The following is a 14,840-nucleotide window of genomic DNA, read 5'->3' as shown; positions in this document are numbered from 1 at the left end:
TGGGGGTGGCCACCTTCGTCACTCTGATCACGTGGTATAAAAATGCACCAACGGCAGCTTGACATCACATCACATGGATGTGAGATCACCCAATCAGAGACGATGTTGGTGGAAACCGGGAAATAATATGTAACAAGAGGACGGAAAACAAAATAAGTTCGTAGTAGACAGTTAAGTTATTGTTTTTTTGTACTTTAATTAATTGTTTGCATTAATAGCGGTATCTTTCGCGAACTATCGCCTTTAGGTGAGTATAATATCAGGTTAGTAGCTACGAATGAAAACCGTCAAAGGTATACAGCGGACTGTTGACTTTTGAATCAGCCAGTAATCTGGATGTGGAAACAATGTTGGCTGATTAGACATTTACATTGATTTAGTGATGTTTTCATTCCATCAGGTCTGCGGGAATGATTTCTATTAATGCCCCGTAAAAAAGCCTCAAAGACAGACAAGTCTCCCCTGCAGTTCGTGGAGCGACCTGTGTGTGGAGCCAGACTCCAAAATGTGCCGGAAGTCCGAGCAGCTCTTAATCCCAGAGACTTTTTCACAGAGACACAGAACGGCTCAGCTCTTAATTCATGGGTAAGTTTCATTTTCATTCTTTGAACGCTGCAACAGAGCCCTAGCCTACAGAGTTTGCAGGGAAACCTGCGCATCATGTGCAGTTAGGGACTGTTCTTTACTCATCAGAGAAGTGGGTTGTGACCATTTTTTCATCTAGATCATCTCCCCAAAGCTACAAATATTTTCCCTTGAGCCCTCCAGAGTGACTGGGGGTAAAATACATGACACTCCCTCCACCATAAATAGCCCCTAACAATACTTAAATATATATATATTCACACCGACTGAGGTATTGGGCAAGCAGCAACCTCCAAGGATGGAAAATTGAGTGAACATGGAAGTGCCAAAAACTGCACAGCCACTTGGGGCTGCCTCTAGAAGTCAATCCCCATAGATACCGTACCCATGTTATAATGCCTAACATTAAAGCATACATAAATGTTCACAGCCTGGTGCAAAAAATGGTTTTGGTCTTTATAGCTAATTTCCCCTTAATAACAACTGTTCTGGAGGGGAATTTTTTATAGCTCACTCGTATACATTTTGTTAAGGCATAAAGTTACGCAGGCTATCTGCCAATTGTGTCCTCGGCTTCTTAGTCAGATCCACCCCTTGCTCCTCCACAGCGCCAGCCTCTCGTTCAAATGTGGTCACTTCAGGCTCCAAAAACGTAAGATGGCAGTTTCTGGCTAAGATGAATGGATTTTTTTTTAACGTTCATGTTATATTTAAAATGAATACAAAATACAACCATTCAAAGTTGTACGTCCCTCATCTAAGCCAAAATAAAATACATAAGGGGCCAATCACACCTACATGTGGCGCTAGAAACGCGGACGCTTCAAAGGCGCTTGAAATGCCTGAAACGCCCTTTCAATGAGCGCCTGTAGAGCAGGGGTGCGTGCGCTACCGGGCGATCAAAACATTGAAAATGGACCCAAGATGGAGGAGGGCACTTGCCGTTGCTCTGCTTGTAAACGATGACGCCTGACGCCCAAACGTTGAGATTATTACAATTATCAGCGTCTACAAACGCGCATCTAAAAAGACGCCAGAAAGACGCTCGTCGTGAAAAATGCTTGAAAACCAGTCAGATGGGCCGTATCATAGGGAATCAATGGTTTTACTGGCGTCTCGTTTCTAGCGCTCCTTGAAAGTGTGATCGCCCCTAAGCCCTTCCCTAGTGCCAAATTTTTTTTTTTTGACATGCCTCCCCTGTTCCCCCCCTTCATAAATGGTGAACAGTCCCTTATTACGCTAAATAATTATTAGGATATGTGATTGGAGTTTTATTCAGTTGTTTGTTTCCTGTACTCCTTTAGGTGAGCCCACAGTTTGACAGTTCAGTTGCAGCTGCACCTCCAGTCAGACGAGGGAGGAGAAGATGCCTCTCTGCAACAAGCATCCTTCAAAGTTGCACTCAGCTGTCCAGGAAAACCAGTGTGTGCAAATTCCCCCCGTTATCGTTTCAGACAAGGTCAAGAGACCATTCTCATCAACCAAAGAGTATACGCACAAAGAAATCTACAGCGTCTACTGCTGTGTCTGATGCTGGAAATCAACCATGCCAAATCAGAAGGACAGTTTCAAGTGCGCAGTGCTTAGACACACCAAAGAGACAGACGACTACAATCAGGAAACGCAATGTGGAGAGATTTTCTGACGGTTTTGCATCCACCAGCAGATGTTTGGACCAGCCTGAAACTCCATCTATTCAAGCGACGGAGAAATGCAGAACTCCAGCAGATGGTGTTTCAACACCTGCTTCAAATGAGTTCATCACCACTGAGGTCAGCTGTGTCAGTCCGCCACCTGATGTAGACACTCCAAAAGTAATTCAAGAGGGGAGTAGCTGTCCCTCCGTCAGCTCTCTACACTTGCTACAAGCTCAACCGTGCACACCACCATGTAATGAGCCACCTGACATTTTAGTGGCTGACACGCCAGAGAGGGATTATGGGGTGAAGGTGACATGGAGGAGGAGGAGGGGTTTGATGTTGTTGTTAAAAGAGAGGGGCCACCTCTCTGATGCAGATGCGCTAATTCACAGCTGATGTAGAGATTTGGTGAGAAGAGGATCAGAGAAGAGACATCGGTTATCATTGGACCACTTCTGTGACCTGAAATCTGTCTATGAACTATTTTTATTGCGCTGAACGGAGCTGCTGCGTTTTAAAGTTCACTGACTTCATAATGATAAGATGAGGATGTTATCATTGTTGAATCGAAAATCAAATCAATTAACTGACACGTCGCAATATCCAAATCCCAATCCTTTTCCATCTCATAATTTATTTTGACCGGTCCAAATTATACTGTACTGTTTGTTACAGATTATGCTGCAAATCAAAGGCAGTCTTTTTATTCACATCTAAATCCTGACCTTCAGCAACACAAGCCTGATTTTTTTAAGGGAGTCTGGTATTGGGTCACATAATCTGACAGGTCAGAGACTTCTGTGTCACAGTTATGCTTCAGCATTTTAATGGCAGATATATGGAGAAAGGTCATAGACTGTAATTGATATAATAATAACTGCATATCTTTGTCAATGACATGGAATTTTGAGTCACTGTTGTAATAAAACCAAGGGTGTGCTGTAAGATCATGTGAAAACTGCTGTTGCGGATTGTGAGCAATGCTGTGTAACTTGTAATGTATTGCATAAAAGATGTGGAATAAATGTATATAAGTCCAAAGAGCAAACTAAATTCTTGGTTTATTAAGACTTCTGTCAGGCTACAATATGTGATTGGACTATCAGTGGTTTAAACATGCAGAATTCAACAACTTGTTGTCATTTTGGCTGGTTACTTTAGCAACTCCTTGACCAAACTATTTTCTTTTAATAATTTCTTTAACAATATGTTGTCTTTTCATGCCTGTGGGGCACATTTGAATTAAAACGATGACATATTTCAAGCTGAAAGCCAAAAATCATCCAGCTCCCAAAAGAAGACAACTCCTCGCTCCTCTCCCGAATCTCCGCCAATCAGCAACCGCGTAAGTAACCGACCGACCAATAGGAACGCGCGTTCTTCGTGTGCTCGGTAACTAAGGACCGAGCAACAGAGTTCTCCTCAACCGCGTCCATAAAAAGTGAGTGTAACCGCTGCACGAGGATCTTCCTTAGCAACCTTGGATACAAATATGAGTTACAACAGCATAGGGTAAGATAATACACACATATGTTGTTCCGTTGTGTTCATATTTGTTCCGGTTGTGTAACTGTGTAACGAGAAGCTAACCGGTGCTGTTACCGTTTTATTACACCCGAAAAACTTGCCTGTCGCCCACAACTTTTATTAAGACACCATTGCTTACAGTTGAGGCTGGGCTGAGGCAGCTAACGTTAGCTTCTAACGGTAACAAGCTAGCTATTTCATTACACAGCTGGCGGATAAACACATTTACCGTGTCTAATTTTATTATGTTAACGATGTATGTTGCTCGGTGAGTGTCAAGCTTTGTCAGTTAGGCAACGGCCGAAGTGTCACGGCGAAAAATTGCTCAACGTGAAACGGAGCAACGGAAAAAAGACATGAATTCACAATTAACGGCACCCCAACCGACGAATGTGCTTTTTAAATAGGTTTTCTCGCTGGCTGGTAAAACAACACACACACACTAGCCTGTAGGATTCATGTATGTTAAGTAACGTACAATAACCAGGCATTTATTCCAACCTGTAGACAGTATTTTTGTGTAAAATTAAAGCAATTTCCTGAGGTATTTCTGTCGCTACAGTTTATATAAACACATGTACACCCCCAGCTCTGTGGATATGTAGGATTGCGTCGAGTTTCGGAATGTGGGATGACTAAACTAGGGCTCCAGCACCCTGTTTAATTACAATGTACCAAGTGATATGCATCACAGATGGTGGAGGCACTCAGCCACTTCAAAGCTCTGACTGGGTTTAGCTCTGAATACATACACGAATACAGTGAAGGGAGAAGGCTTAAGGAAGGGATGTCATGTTTGAGCATGTCTTTCTGTAGCTTCTGTTTATGTTGCGTCAGTGCATTCCTGTAAAGTGGTATACAACTTGCCGGGCAATATGGACAATAATTCACATCTGGTATTAACAGGCTGACTGGCGAAACATGATATATATCTCTGTGTTTTCTATAAAATGGGCTACATGTTTTCAGCTGCAAGTCAAAGCAGCATTTGAGATGCGACAAGCACTTTTTTAAAAACAGACTGTGAGGGTTAATATACAGCTATAAGTACAGTACAGTACTTATAGTATATAATATACAGCTGCACAACATGTAAATAATATTAACATTTTGCACACAGCACTGGAGTTACAGAGGTTTAAAGGTTTGCAGCGTAGGACACTGAACTACAACATGAGTATAAAGGTATGAAGTAGGCCTAAATCTATTGTAGTTTGGAACAATTACCTTTCAAATTAATCTAGTGCTGGTAAATTATTGAAATCTTTTTATTTAATTGGACTAATAATCTTATTTATCCACATAGCATCAACAGAGAGGCTGAGGGAGTGAGGAACACTTTGTCTGCGTTATATGTCTTGTAAAGTCTGTGTTGTTGCTGCATTCAGATGTATTTGCTATACTGCCCAGCCCTAATACAATCTCAAAACTCAAAAGAGTGACTTGAGCTATACATCTAATACATAAACAGCCAAGCAGGTCAGTCAGTAAGTGCAAAACATGGATTTTATTCCGTATTTGAAAGTGACGGGACGGACTGAATGTAAACATGAAGCAAAAGTCAGACTCAGCACGCATAATTTACCTCAGCATAATGCACCATGCATAGCCTAGTACTTCCCACACTCATGATTATGATGATGATGATGATGATTCTTTTAACTTTTCAACGTGCATTTAATCTGGGATTAAGCTCCATGTTTAATTCCAGGATTGACTGGTGCACAAATGAGTGCTTCAGTCTAACCTTATTAAAATGTGGAATGCTGCTGTATCTATATATTTGAAGGCAGGGTATGAAATTAACAAAATATTTTGGGGGCAATTTTGGCCCCCACGGTCTAAAAAATGGGGGCATTTTCAAAATGTTTGGGGGCCATCAAAAAATTGTAATTATGTTCTAACAATAAGCAAATGAAAAGCAAAACCAACAAAGATAGTGTCTTCACTCTTCAGTAGAAACCACTATAAATGAAACAAACAATGGGTTACATAAAGTTATGGTTGCAAAATATCACTCAGATTTCCTATAATTCAACCAAATGTGATGATTTAACCATTAATCTACTGATAGCAGTACTAATGTTTCACCACACTACAGTTACTTTTACTGTTAAAAAGGCCAAATTACTATAAATTCCTTAGATGCAATCCTGGAAGTAAGTTAATTTAAAATTTAACATTCATTCTACCTTAATTTTTCATTAATTTGTCATTGTGTAGACACAGATCACCCAAGAAATGGTTAATTTATACTTATGGTACAGCAAAGCCCCCTCCCCTTCTCTGTCAGATTACTCTCACGTAATCAGTGCAATCTCGTTGATTATGTCTGGAAAATGAGTTGTAGATGTGACGGTAAATTAATTTAATGAAAATAAAATTATACTTTAATGTCAGATTGTAATACCGTTAAAAATATAAATACATATAGTTGTTTCGAAAACTTGGGGGCAATTTCGGCCCCCGGAACATGGCTTTTGGGGGCATTCTTGGCTAAATTGTGGGCCAAATGGCCCGTGGCCCTTGCTAATTTCTGACACTGTTTGAAGGCAGCAGACAGTGTTGCTGGCTAGCTTTAATATATTGTAATGGTAGGCTGATTTATAGAGTTTATCTAGTAGGGAGATTGGTGGTACACTTTTGACTTAAAAGTAGTGGACAAACAGTTACACAGTGAAGTATTACTTTACTGTAGAAAACTCATAATCACTGAAGTAAAAGACAAAAGAAGAATTTTCCTACCTGTCCCAAAAGACCTAATAAATTCTTTGCTCTGTCTTTTTGCAGACAGATTCATTTTGCTCTTTTCAAGATAACAAATGGTCTGTCATTACGGAAATTACCTGCAGAATTTTTTCATTATGGATAACAATAGGAATGCAATGAGAGTCAGACGGTGAACCAAATACATTTCCTGTTTTCCTTGTGTTAATCTCAAAAGCATCGTTGTCCCATTTGAACACTTTGTTTATGCCCAAGTTACCTAACCAGGATATCAGAGTGGAACACCACCCAAATGAAGAATTCCAGTATGTTTTTTCCAAGGCCTATGAAAGTTAAATCAAAATTTGTGAACATGAGCTGCTCTCTCTCAAAGCAAGAAACTAGAGAGGTAAGTCTCAAACTTGTGATGTCATAGGATATAAAGTTTGGAGCTTGTCCATAGACAGTGAATGGGGGACTGATTTTGTGGACCCACAGAATCTTTTTTTATACCCAGAAGGATCAGAGCATCCCTCTGGCTGCTCTCATTGTCATCTCTAACCTTGCTCCCAATTCATTGTCCAAACTTAAACTTGAGATTTATACGAGATGGCATCACAGTTTTGAGTTTTACTAATATTATTGGACTGTCTTAGAATTCATACATTATTCCAATGATCTAAGAAAAAAATAGGTGTAGTTCCCCTTTAAAGCTGTGTCATCTGAATACTATATTGATTTGGTGTATATGTACAACAGTCGCCGGTATAGAAAGTGAAAAGCATAGAGTCACACAACCCTGGGGGGCCCTAACATTGGTCACCGGGGCCCCCCAAGGTTGTGTGAGTTCAGGGCTTTATGGTGCTGTAAAGATTTTCTTCTGATGCCCACTCTGCTAGTCGAGCAAACAGGTGCCGGTAAAAGGGGAAAAGGAATCTTTTGTGTTTGTGTGCATGATGGAAGCTACTACACACACTTTCAAGCAGTGGCACAGAGGTCAGCTTTCAGGGAGAAGGCAGGAAGATAAAAATCAAAGTAGCTCCCACCCTTTCCTGTTACAGTCCCAGCCTGATTATTTTATCTTGTTTCAGCTTGTAGACAAGAGCTGTCATTCAAGACATAACACAAACTGTTTATTACAGTTACAGTGATGTTGAAAGGTTTTTTAATTTCCTACTACACTACAAAGAAGTATGTGATCAGCTATATCTGTGGAATAATCTCGTTAAATTGTCTTTGGACTACACATATCCATAATCTGAGTTGTGCCAGTCAGTGTCAGTTGGTTTATGACTTTGTCAGTTCAGAAATGTGAAACACAGCAACTGACTCATTTAGGGCTGAAACTAACGAGCAATTTCATTATCGATCAATCTGCCCATTGTTCTCTCAATTAATCAGTAAATTGTTTTGTTAATAAAATGTCAGAAAGCCTTCATAAAAACAGAAAATATTTGCCCTTTTTCTGCTTAAAATGTGACTAAAACAATTATTCAATGACTAAAATAGTTGCCAATTAATTTCCTGTTGATAGACTGATTGACTAATTGATTAATTGACTAATCATTGCAGCTCTAGACTCATTCCTTAGTATGCACACTGCTCTGTAGGCTCAACCAACCCATACAGGTTTTGTGTTATAAAGTTCACAGACGGCTGACTCAGCATTTGTAATCATCAACCGGCTCATGGCTACATAGGATACGTATGAATCGTGGTGCATTATTTTTCGTAGGTATACGAACAGTGCATGAGAACAGCCTGTCTGGGTGTGAAAATGATCGAAATATAGGCTAGTCATCATTTGACTGAAGAAGTTTTGATACAACTCGGCTCTGGGTTATTTCGGTCCATACCTCAAAGGTACTGAATAATGATACCCAGCCCTAGTTGCTAACACAAAAGCGTCCAGAATATCCTATAGAGTGTACAGTCTTTACAGAATACAGTACCGAATAAGGTCAGAAAGATCACAAATAAGCTGTATGGTTGCCACAACCCTTGTAGCTTTTTTGCAGAACATTTCAGCTCAGTCAGAACCTGACTAAACTGCCAAATGCACAAGGGTCCTGACACACCAAGGCGACGGTCGGCTGTTGGTCAGTGTGAGCGTCTGTTGCCCTAGTTTAGTTGGTTTGTCCCGCACTGTTGGCTCTAGTTGGCCCTTGTTGGCTTTGTTTCAGCTGATTCACCATGCTGACTCAGCTGTTGACCTCTTTAGCAGAAACGGTTCAAAATCTTTCGTGTTGTTGTTCACTAGTGCACGTTGAATATCATCGGGATCATCTCCTGGATTCCCTTTTTGAATGATCAATACAGACTACCGCTGCCTGCTGGTATGGAGAGTTATTTCCTCTCACGCAGGCACAGAACATATGTGCTAGTTGGCTTTTGGCTGTAGTCTTTGCAGTGTGTTCAGGTGCAACTTTTTGGCCAAGACAAAGGCGACGGGAGGCAACACAACCTTTGTCGCCACTAGTTCTTTGACATTGGTTTGTTGTGTCTGGGCCTTAAAAGATATTAAGTATTGATACCCAGCCGTAATCACAATCACAGTAGCATCGATTATTAGTATTTCCAGAATATGTTGGTGAAGATTCTCAGTCATCCAGGCCTTGGTAATCTTAAGTGCTATATCATAGGCAACTGGACTTGCTTAGGTTTCTTGAAGACGTTTCACCTCTCGTCCAAGAGACTTCTACACTTCAGAACTGAAGGACTATTTCCAGAATACTGTTTCCTATAGAGTGTACAGTCTTCACAGAGTACAGTATTGAATAAGAGGAGAAAGAAGGATCACAAATGAGCTCTGTGGTTGCCACAGGAGTTGGCAGACAACTATCCCTTGTTGCTTTTTTGCAGAACATAACTAGGTCAAAAATGTAGCTGACTAAACTGCTAAAATGTGCGATATCTTTCCCCCAAGAGGAAAGGTCATTTGTTGTAGTCGGCCATTATAACACCTACATCATTATACATCCATCAATTTAAAAGGATTCTCCACAGGGATGAAGGTGACCTCTGCAACTCGAGTATGGATTGTGGTTGAGTTGTAATTAACTGTGGTTATCTGTGGATTCCAAACACATATGGCCCAGCTGGACAGAGTAATCCACTGTGTTGCTCAATCACTGAGACACTGGAAAACATCCCTGGTATTTGTAATGGACTCACTTTGTCCTTGTTGAATGCTTCAGCGTTGTATACATTCCACTGAAGTTATGGTTTCAGCTGTATGTTCTCAATTACTCTCTGTTCCTGTATGGAGACTTGAGTTAAAGCATCGCTGTAGGAGAGTCATGAGTGGAGTGTGTCCCTTCAGGTCCCAGAGGGAAAGTGTATTATTATCAACTCCTGTAGCTTATTTCCATCATTTGTTTTGAGCTCAATAATTACTCCCTCCAGTGAACGATTCCCCTGCTTACCATCATTTGACTTGTATGCTGTTTTACCGCCGTCTCTCAGGACAAACAGTCACAAACACACTCTTCATTTTCTCTGTGCTTTCTTTATCTCTCTTGCAAATAAGGCACAGAAAAAACGATTGGGAGGCTTTGATTTCCTAGAAACTAGATTAAGGTCCCCCACACCGTGTCTGTTTTTAGAAAGGGCAATCTATAGGTTTCAATTTATTGAGTTACCTTTTTAAGACAGCGTGTGCTTTTCGATGTTACTATGAGGAACACAGACAGGAATATCTTACTCATTATGCTGACATTTGAATACAGAGAAATCCAGTAATGTCGACGGGGCACTGCTTCTTAGAAGAGATGTTGGCTATTTAAAACTCAATAAATTCCCACTATTGCATGAGATGCCAGACACAATGTGCATGGTGTGGTTTGATATATGCAGTGCTCCGTCATGAGTCAGAGGAAATGAGCTGTGACTGATTGCTGAGTCTTTCACAAAGTTACTGGAAAGTAGCCTGGCAGTCAAGTGATAGCAAGTCTGATTTTTTTCAAGAAATATATCAAGTCACTGGGAAGAGGGGATTTTGTATCAAACAAACAGGCTGAAACAGTTCACGTGGTATCGCTCCTGCTCACGTAACTTTGCTGAAATTCAGATTTTGTTTTGATGTGTCTTTGCGACACTCGTAGGGGAGAATGGGGTCTGTTGGGACATTTTTGTATTGACATGGAATAACCTTTAATTACTCACAAGCTACTCGAACAAAAATGAAAATAATTTGATCTCTGGATCTCTGTTGGGAGGTGTGTGACAACATCAATCACGTTTTTTAGAGCCCAACCCAATCATGAAAGGCAGAATTTTGTAAAATGTACAAAGAATGCATTTTCATAAAATTCTGCTTCCCTGCGACGGTTATTGCACCTTGTTTTAAGCTGAAAAAAAATATATGATTTAAGGATCTACAGGAAGGCAATCCAGGCAAAATATATATTAAGGAAGGAAATATTAAAAAGCCTTTATTGTAGTGGCTAAATCATTAAAAGAGCCAACATGTTTCGACCGCTGCAGGTCTTCATCAGGTCTTTCAAAACGTACAACACAGGTATGGCCACACCTATATAGTGGCAGGGACCAATTAGAGGCCTTCATATGAGCCATTTAATGACATGACAGGTGAAACAAATAGACACTCAAGTTATTGAAAAGACACAGAGTGACATGAGATAAGATACCCGGAAAAATGAATATAAATATATATGTACACAGCTACCTTAACACATAGGCTGAGAGAAAAATAGTGAAGCTTGTAGAGAACAATGACAAAAAACATGTGAAGTCTATATCCTCATTGAGACCAGGATATTTTAAAGCATCCAGTTGATAGATCCAAAAAGCTTCTCTTTGATTAAGTTTCTGTATTCTGTCACCCCCCCTGAGCAAAGGTTTAAAGTGTTCAATAACTATGCGTAATAAGGAGTCAGTATATTATTTAAATTGGAATAATAACAGTCTAAATTTAAACATCTTATATTTACAATTTTCTTTCAGAAAAAGAAAACATTTGTTAAATCATTATATTTTCCTAAATTACTTAGATATGGAATTTAGCTGTCTTTGGCATCTGTACAGTGGCACCAGTCAGCTCAGTGTGATTAACATAGGCAACTCACCAGCCAATAAAACTACTGAGTGACTGGTAGATTTTAGAAATCTATCAGTCACAGTGGTATGTGGACAAAAAAGTTCATTTTAACCATACAGTCTGGCTGAAATGGGCTCCTGAGGAAATATTACATTTAGCATGTTTGTAAAGCCTGTTTTCCAAATAGGATAATTCAACGTAGCGTTTGAATTTTAATGCCTACCAAACCGAAAGCCTCATACCGAATGGTTCAATAAATACAAATGTGTGTATTGTTGCACCACTAATAGATATATAAAGTGAAATACTTGAACACTAAAGGTTCAAAATGGGTTGGTCAGGGGTTGAAATGTAAGTCTTTATGAAGTTTAAGCAGTAAACATTCACTCAAGAGACTTAACAGTGGGTCTTACTCAGTTAGGAAAGGCCTTTGTCTTGTTTTGGTCCACTTGTTGATGATTTGTAAGAAGCTAGTAACAATAAAAAATAGTCCCAACCAAAAAATTCATGACCTGATAGGCCAGAAAATCAGCTTTCCAACAATAAATGTTTGTATGTAGCATAACTAAAAACAGAGTCAGAAATTTACTGACACGCTATAGATTTCAAAACTCTGAATAAAATGTGAGACATAGTCAGAAGGTCTCCTCTTTGAGGTTGAAAGTGAGGTGTGTGGCTGAGCATAGTTAGTGGGATAGGCATAGTTGCTTTCTAAGTTGCTAAAAAGGCACTTTACCAGCTGTCTCTCTGTCCCAACTGACCCCGCTCTCCCCTATTTAGGCCCGTCACTTTCATACCTATCCCCAGTTGAATCCTTGTGTGTTGCCTGTAGTGCGAAGTCATGGTAACAGCTCCAAGCCTCCCGACCTCAGTCTGCCTCTGGTAGCCGTCACTCCCCTGAGTGGGACGTAGCTACTCTTTGTCGGTGACATAATAGCAGAGATCTTGGAGCCTGCGGAGCTTACTGTTAGGTAGGACTGCACAGTGACTCTGAGCTCCAGTGTTAATGAAGCCTTCTTGTGATACTGTAGAGAGTCCTGGACTAACATACCTGCAGCCGCATCCATGGACACTACGAAGAATGGAGGATCTCAGCCTGTCTACAGTCGCTGGTCATACAGGTACAGACATAATGCTCTTGGTACTAAAGAGGCTGTTGTTTGAAAATAGCTTTCCTTGTGTGCTCTTCAAGACTTATGGTTTATTTGTTCCAGGACAACTGGCTTTAGTTCTTCATATTGACTTTTCAGAATTGCAAAGTGGCCTGTGCCAGTACGAGAGGTCAGCGCTACTATATAATGTTTCTTCCCGTCGCTGCTCCGTCCCTCTTGCCAGCTGAAGGGCTGACCTGCAAGTCAAGGATGTGCCTCTCGCTCATGTTCCTGCCACGGTGTCGTTACTTATTCAGAGCATCGGGCTGTGACTGTGCTGTAACCAGAGTTGGCGATTTGCGTGCGTGTGTCCAAGCTGTTTGTTTTGTTTTTTTTCGTTCGCTGTTGGCTGCTTGATTGGAACACTCTTGTAACTAAGGATGTGCTTAGAATATCCATCCAACTGATTACTGAAACAGCTGAAATGACTGTGACTGTTAAAGGGACAGTTCACCCTGTAATCAGAAATACATAATTTTCCTCTTACCTGTAGGGCTGTTTATCAATCTAGATTGTTTTTGCACGCTTCCCTCTATGCGGTGATACAGTTGGCGGGTGTAGTTGGGTAGAAAGAAAATAGTCCCTACATGAAACTAAGTGGGTCATGATTTCTGGAAAGAGACATTGCTGTTGAGCTTTTCAAATGGATTTTTGGCACTTTGAGCACCACAAGCTGAGTGCCCTCTAGTTGCATTATATTTGAGAGAAGGCAGACATCTCCACGGCTGATATCTCCAACACTCTGCAACTCACACCAAAACAATCTAGACTCATAAATAGCACTACAGGTAGGAGGAAAAATGTGTATTTTTGATTTTGGGAGGAACTTTAAATGTGTCCTCACAGCATTTTCTTTCTCAAGGCTCAGCAAGGTCAGATTCTAATGTCATCTCTCTGCGTTTTTGCCTTTATTTAATGCATTTTGAAATGCTTGGTATGCTGTTCAAGGGGCTCTCTTATTTGTAAACCCCATGCATCAAACTCATTTTTAGATAGCTCAAGCTGATGAGGAAAAACTCTGTAGGGGGACAAAGTGATGCTGAGAAAGAGAATACCAGACGTCATCAGTTGCTCGATCCACGCCTGCTGCTCCTCTGGCTGTGTCACAATAAAAGCCAAGAGTTTTAAAGGAGCAGTTCAACACTGGGAGTGAGATGAGAGTGTTGATATTATTCTTAAGTCTAAGTACAGATTTCACTGTCACAGAGAAACTTCCAATGTCAGAATAAAATCATGAGAGTTTTACCTCAGTCTTTTTCTCGTGACTTGACGTTCCGACAAAATCAAGCATGTGATATTATCATAAGTTTAGTTGTCTTCCGGCATGATCCACCATCCAGCACTTATTTTAATGGAAAATCTTTATTCTTTAAATGTTTGCCTCTCATTCCCACATTTTTTTCCCACTAAAATAGCGCAGCTAAACAACAGAAGCTGGTTGCAAATTGTTGCTACAAAAAGAAAAATGTAGTGTTTGTACGCAACTTGGGTTGATCAGTACGGATTATAATGATGCCGAATTGACAAGAATACTGTCGACATATGATGCCTTTTGTCTTGGATTTGAAGGATTATGTGTTTTTGCGCGCATGTAAGGAATTGTTAATATGTCATATTTCCTTAAAGGGTTTGGTGAAATATTTTCTACCAGGAGTACGATGGGAAAAGGAATCTAGTTGTAGTCTTGGAAATGGTGACCCTGCAAGATTCCCAGTTTTTGCAAAATCTCTCTAAAAACTCACATTGTCTTTAGATGTGAGAGGGTGTCACACTTTTCAAGGTTTTCTAGTGTACGGCTGGCATAATTTTGGTGAAAGACTGGAAACAGTTTAGCACCAGCTTGATATCATCATGCTTGTACACAGAAACCTATACCCGAACTTGCGCTCACAGCTGTATCTGACATCCACATTATCATTGAAGATGATTAATGACACTTGGGGTGCTTTCAGACCTAGAGCTGTCTTGCTTTGGTCCAAATCAGGGACTAATTTTGTAAAGTTGTATAATTGCCTAGAGTTGGTTCGTGTTCTCACGGCAGCATTTACAAGCGGACCAGATCAAATTCCTTGTGCGAGAAAGCTGCTCTTGATTAGTCAGAATTTCCATGTGGGAAAAATCCAGGAAGTAAAGCAAACGTTGAAGAAGAGTACACTTGCAAGATAAATGTGA

At 40.4% G+C, this 14,840-nt stretch overlaps 2 protein-coding genes across 3 annotated transcripts in view; both read left to right on the top strand.

The window, feature by feature from the left end:
* Positions 1–96: 96 nt before the first annotated feature.
* On the top strand, positions 97–3,278 carry rhno1 (RAD9-HUS1-RAD1 interacting nuclear orphan 1). The gene is made up of 3 exons (XM_050036776.1): positions 97–247; positions 401–585; positions 1,890–3,278. The coding sequence occupies exons 2-3, from the start codon at positions 424–426 to the stop codon at positions 2,619–2,621; spliced, it is 894 nt and encodes a 297-aa protein (XP_049892733.1). The 5' UTR covers positions 97–247; positions 401–423; the 3' UTR covers positions 2,622–3,278.
* Positions 3,279–3,649: 371 nt separating this feature from the next.
* tulp3 (TUB like protein 3) overlaps positions 3,650–14,840 on the top strand; it is a 39,855-nt gene continuing 28,664 nt past the window's right edge. Inside the window, exons 1-2 of one of the 2 annotated variants that reach the window (XM_050036761.1) lie at positions 3,653–3,737; positions 12,549–12,638. In XM_050036761.1, coding sequence (XP_049892718.1) covers positions 3,718–3,737; positions 12,549–12,638 — 110 coding nt within the window. In that variant the 5' untranslated portion in view covers positions 3,653–3,717. Of the gene's footprint in view, positions 3,738–12,548; positions 12,639–14,840 lie in introns of both variants that reach the window. The other variant, XM_050036762.1, reaches the window with a different exon arrangement.

This window comes from Epinephelus moara, chromosome 23, assembly GCF_006386435.1.
Source record: "Epinephelus moara isolate mb chromosome 23, YSFRI_EMoa_1.0, whole genome shotgun sequence".
Lineage (NCBI taxonomy): Eukaryota > Metazoa > Chordata > Actinopteri > Perciformes > Serranidae > Epinephelus > Epinephelus moara.
This window is presented reverse-complemented; position numbering and strand designations above follow the sequence as displayed.